This window comes from Dama dama, chromosome 1 (genome assembly GCF_033118175.1).
Source record: "Dama dama isolate Ldn47 chromosome 1, ASM3311817v1, whole genome shotgun sequence".
Classification (NCBI taxonomy): domain Eukaryota; kingdom Metazoa; phylum Chordata; class Mammalia; order Artiodactyla; family Cervidae; genus Dama; species Dama dama.
The window spans coordinates 77,206,087-77,212,086 of record NC_083681.1 but is presented as its reverse complement, the minus strand read 5'-3'; the positions used below and the strand labels follow the sequence as shown (position 1 = coordinate 77,212,086).

At 36.9% G+C, this 6,000-nt stretch overlaps 1 protein-coding gene across 1 annotated transcript; it reads left to right on the top strand.

Annotated features, from left to right (window-relative positions):
- The first annotated feature begins 259 nt into the window (after positions 1–259).
- LOC133065196 (olfactory receptor 4P4-like) lies at positions 260–1,189 on the top strand. The gene has a single exon (XM_061156037.1). The coding sequence runs from the start codon at positions 260–262 to the stop codon at positions 1,187–1,189; it is 930 nt and encodes a 309-aa protein (XP_061012020.1).
- The last annotated feature ends 4,811 nt before the right edge of the window (positions 1,190–6,000 follow it).

The following is a 6,000-nucleotide window of genomic DNA, read 5'->3' as shown; positions in this document are numbered from 1 at the left end:
GCAGATCCTTATTAGTATCCATTTTATTTATAGTAGGGTGTTTATGTCAATTTTAGTCTCCCAGTTTATGTCTCCCTCCTTTCCCCTTGGTAACCATAAGTTCTTTTTATCTACATCTAAAACTCTATTTTCATTTTTGCAAATAACAGAAATAGCAGACATTAGTGTTATCAGAGGTTTTCTCCTTGAATATTTCTGATATCAACTTATGCATTATGTCCTTTCAGGGAACTGTTATGCCTTTTTACTGCACTGGATCATGGAAAATAGAAATAATGTCACTGTGTTTATTCTCTTGGGATTATCTCAAAATAAGAACATTGAAATCTTCTGCTTTGTCTTGTTTTTGTTTTGTTACATTGCTATTTGGATGGGAAATTTGCTCATAATGATTTCTATTATATGCAGTCCTCTCATTGACCAACCTATGTATTTCTTCCTTAATTACCTCTCCCTCTCTGACCTTTGCTACACATCCACGGTGACACCCAAACTAATGACTGATTTATTGGCAGAAAGGAAGACCATTTCTTATAGTAACTGCATGACACAGCTTTTTATCCTTCACTTCCTTGGAGCCATCGAGATTTTTATCCTCACAGGGATGGCCTATGACCGCTATGTGGCCATCTGCAAGCCCCTGCACTACACCATCATCATGAGCAGACCAAAGTGTAACACAATCATCGTCGCCTGCTGTACCGGGGGACTTATACACTCTGCCAGTCAGTTTCTCCTCACCATCTTTTTACCCTTCTGTGGCCCCAATGAGATTGATCACTACTTCTGTGATGTGTATCCTTTGCTGAAATTGGCTTGCATGGATACACACAGGATTGGTCTCCTGGTGGTTGTTAATTCAGGTCTGATTGCTTTGGTGACTTTTGTGATTTTGATGGCTTCTTATTTTCTGATATTACACACAGTCAGGGATTACCCTGCAGAGAGCCGCACCAAAGCTCTTTCCACTTGCAGTTCTCACATCACCGTTGTGGCCCTATTCTTTGTGCCCATCCTCTTCATCTACATTAGACCAGCTGAAACTTTTCCGGAAGACAAAGTGTTTGCTCTTTTCTACACCATCATTGCCCCCATGTTCAACCCTCTGATCTATACATTGAGAAACTTGGAGATGAAGAATGCTGTGAAGAAAGTGTGGTATCATCAATTTCTTAAGAAAGGGCAGTAACCTGCATGAAAAAAAATATTTCAGAAAGTCACTTTAGGGCTAGAAATATCATGAGCCCTGAAAATAGATGTATGGGATGATATACAAGGAGTTTACAATGATTGCAAAAGCTGGCTACAGACTCTTTAGCATTTTCTCAGGTCTCTCCTGGTTGGGAAATTTAATTTTTTCATGTTTATTTTTCCTCTTTTCTTTTCTCATACCTGTCTCAAGAATTCCTTAATTTGACATTGTATTTTGACTGTGCAATAAAATATTTTAGTTCTTCATATATATATATATATATATATATATATATATGTGTGTGTGTGTGTGTATATATATGTGTATATATATATATATATATGTGTGTGTGTATATATATGTGTATATATATATATATATATATATATATATATGAAAGTTTCTCTTTTTTTCTTTTGAAATGCTTAATTTTATAGGAAATAGTAGATGGAGAATAGTGGGAAGTGGATATATTGATAAGTTTTATTTAAATTTACTAGATTTGAGTAAAATAATTATGTCAGTTCTTAAAGTGAAAGTGCTAGTTAGTCATGTCTAACTCTTTGCAACCTCATAGACTGTAACCTGCCATATTCCTCTGTCCATGAAATTCTCCAGGCCAGAATACTGGGATGGGCAAACATTCCCTTCTCCAGGAGATACTCTCCACTCAGATATCTAACATGGGTCTCCCATTTTGCATGCAGATTCTTTACCATCTGAGCTAACAGGCAAGCCCTCTTAAAATATCAGATCAATATTAAATAAGCATCCTTAATTACTGAAACATAAATTCTCTAGTAGCATACAGCCAATTCTCTAATTCTCTCCTCTGGATTGCCAATCTTATTCTAGGGTGCTCTTAATGACATAAACTAAGAGGAATTCATCTAATAGAGGACAAATATTGTTAGATTTTACTTCCAGCTTCTCAGAGGAGAGCATTTAAAGGTGGATTTTTGAGTTGAAGCTAATAGGTAAATGAGTGTAACATTTAACTCCTTTGGCTACTTAGAGTTTATTACCACTCTTCTACATTAAATTTGAATCTCCTTATAAAAAAACAATAACATCTCTGTTTTTGCCAAATAAGATGCTTCTGCAAAGATAGACTCCCTCTTTCTCTCTCAAAAAGGAAATGCAAATCCTAAACCTCCTGGACAATGTTAGTTTCTCCTCTAGTTCAGGTTGCAAACTTTCTTGAATAATTTGTCACAATAAGAAGAGGTTGTAAAATTAATACTCAAAACTTAAAAAAGAAAAACATAGTATGTAATTAAATATATGAAAAGTACACAATGCTAAATTAGTCTTTGTCTCTGTGATTGGGATCAGGAATTTAGATATATTGAAGATGGTTTATCTAAGTTCCATGATGTCTGGGGTCGAAGCTTAGATAATTCAAAAGTTGGGAGGGAGCTAGAAGAGGGGATATATGTATATCTACGGCTGATTCACGTTGAGGTTTGACAGAAAACAGCAAAATTCTATAGAGCAATTATCCTTCAATAAAAAATAAATTTAAAAAAAAGTTCATTAACTAGAAGCTGAAATCTTTTAATACCTTGAATTGCATGCCTGGAAGTTGAGGTTGGCTGTGAGCTGGGACCTCAGCTGAGCTGCTGGCCATAAAACTCTGTATCTGTCCTGTATGTGTGGGTTTTCAATGGACTAGTTTGGGCTTCTGTATAGTATGGAGGCTGTGAAAAAATATATCTCATTTTCACACCTTCTATGTTATGCTTTCTAAATAGTTAAATGTCCAGTGAAACTATTATCAAATGCCATGTTTAGAAACAGTCCTACACATCTAGACATCTCATTGTCTATACAAACTAGACAATCAAATGCATTGGCTGAGGTTTTGACTACTGAGAATAATTTCTTCACCATTAGCCTTTTGGGAATATTCGTGTTTGAGGCTGCAATGCTATAACATTCCATGTTGAGTCAGTGCCAGATTTTCTGGTAGAACTAAATGCAAACAGATGCAATCATGTGTTTCCTCCTTGGCCAACCCACCATAAGATCACAGTTGTTGACTGAGGGAAAAGAGACAATTTGGCAAGGGTTTCATGAACATTTCTTAAGCGTACAAGACATGTTCAAACATAACCTCTTAGATATCATTCTCACTTGATGATGTGTTGCTGGCAATCACTGAGCTTCTTCATGGTGGAAAATTTACCACTTTGTTTTTCAGTTCAGTTCAGTCACTCAGCTGTGTCTGACTCTTCACAATCCCATGGACTGCAGCACGCCAGACTTCCCTGTCCATCAACAACTCCCAGAAATTGCTCAAACTCATGCTCATCAAGTCAGTGATGCCATTCAACCATCTCATCCTCTGTGGTCCCCTTATCCTGCTGCCTTCAATCCTTCCCAGCATCAGGGTCTTTTCCAATGAGTCAATTCTTTGCATCAGGTGGCCAAAGTACTGGAGTTTCAGCTTCAATGTCTGTCCTTCCAAAGAATATTCAGGAATGATTTCCTTTAGGATTGACTGGTTTGATCTCCTTGCAGTACAAGGGACTCTCAAGAGTCTTCTCCAATACCACAGCTCAAAAATATCAAGTCTTCAAGACACAGCTTTCTTTATGGTCCAACTCTCATATCCATACATGACTACTGGAAAAAGCATAGCTTTGACTAGATGCACCTTTGTTGACAAAGTAATGTCTCTGCTTTTTAATATGTTATCTAGGTTGGTCATAGTTTTTCTTTCAATTTCATGGCTGCAGTCCCCATCTGCAGTGATTTTGGAGCTCAAAAAAATAAAGCCTCTCACTGTTTCTATTGTTTTCCCATCTATTTGCCATGAAGTGATGGGACCAGATGCCATGATCATAGTTTTTTGAATGTTGAGTTTTAAGCCAACTTTTTCATTCTCCTGTTTCACTTTCAGCAAGAGGCTCCTTAGTTCTTCTTTGCTTTCTGCCATATAAGTGGTGCCATTTGCATATCTGAGGTTATTGGTATTTCTTCCCAGCAATCTTGATTCCAGCTTGTGTTTCATCCAGCCTGGTTTATCGCATGATGTACTGTGCATGTAAGTTAAATAAACAGGGTTACAATATACAGCCTTGGCATACTCCTGTCCCTATTTGGAACCCAGTTTCTTGTTTCATGTCCAGTTCTAACTGTTGCTTCTTGACCTGTATACAAATTTCCCAGGAGGCAGGTCAGGTGGTTTGGTATTCCCATCTCTTTCAGAATTTTCCAGAGTTTGTTGTGATTCACACAAGTCAAAGGCTTTGGAGTAGTCAATAAAGCAAAAGTAGATGTTTTTCTAGAACTCTCTTGCTTTTTCAATGATCCAGTGGATGTCAGCAATTTGATCTCTGGTTCCTCTGACTTGTCTAAATCCAGTTTGAACATCTGGAAGCTCACGGTTCATGTACTGTTACAGCCTGACTTGGAGAATTTTGAGCATTACTTTGCCAGTGTATGAGATGAGTGCAATTGTGTGGTAGTTTGACATTCTTTGGCATTGCCTTTCTTTGGGATTGGAACGAAAACTGACCTTTTCCAGTACTGTGGTCACTGTTGAGTTTTCCAAATTTGCTGGCATATTAGTGTTTCACTTAGGAGGGTCTATACTCTTTTGCCTCAGAGACCCTAATCCCTAGACATTAACATGAGTGAGTTTTTGTTCGAATTACTGAATCTGAAGCAGGAGGTGCAGTTGAAGTCATCATCTAGATAATTTATGAACATCCGTTGTCAGTGTTCAAGGTATATCTATCCGCAAGCTAAACAAGTAATTTGAGAAGTACTTGTAATAGGAATTAATGCCCCCTATTGTTTATGTTTTGTTTTTGTTGTTGCTATTATGGTGACCTTAATATATGCATGTCCATCAGAGATACAGTGTTATTTTGGCTACATAGTAATGACAGAGAAATTATATTCCATGGGCTTACATTTGGGCATAATAAGAATCAAAAATCCATTGAAAGGATCACATGTAAATCCATGGCTGATGCATGTCAATGTATGGCAAAAACCACTACAATATTGTAAAGTAATTAGCCTCCAACTAATAAAAATAAATGAAAAACAAAAAAAGAGTGTCTATTTTAGCTGTGCATTTAAGAACTGTGGAAACAAACGTAGTGTGAACCTTTGTTCCCCTGAAGACCAGTATGAGATGGCCTGGGACCACTATCTCTAGCAGTGACGTGCTTTCACTTGAGGTCAGCTGCTTCAGAATCCCATGATTCTTATTGAAAGAAAGAAGTATATTTCTTGGGACTTACTGAGAAAAAAAAAATCTTCTTTTAAATAATAAATAGGATTCACATGTGACAAATTTCTAAAGCAATGACAGAAATTAAAATTTCCAAAATTTCAGGAGGGTAAAACAAACAAATTTATTCTTAAAAGACAAGAAAAGAGGGCAGATTAAAAATAAAAATATATTAAAAATATAAGCAGATATAGAACTATAGAAATGAATCCATGAAGATATGTCAGACTGATTTAATTTATTGAGCTAAAAGATAATAATTATCAGACTAGACTTTTAAATATAGTCATATATGTTAAAGGGGCTTCCCTCTTAGCTCATTCCATAAAGAATCTACCTGCAATGCAGGAGACCCAGGTTCAATTCCTGGGTCGGGAAGATCCCCTGGAGAAGGAAATGGCAACCCATTCCAGTATTCTTGTCTAGAAAATCCCATGGACAGAGGAGACTGGCTGGTTACAGTCCATGGAGTTGCAAGAGTTGGACACAACTTAGCAACTAAACCACCACCACCATACATTTTAAAGAGATTAACCTAAACAATAAAGATGCAAAGTGG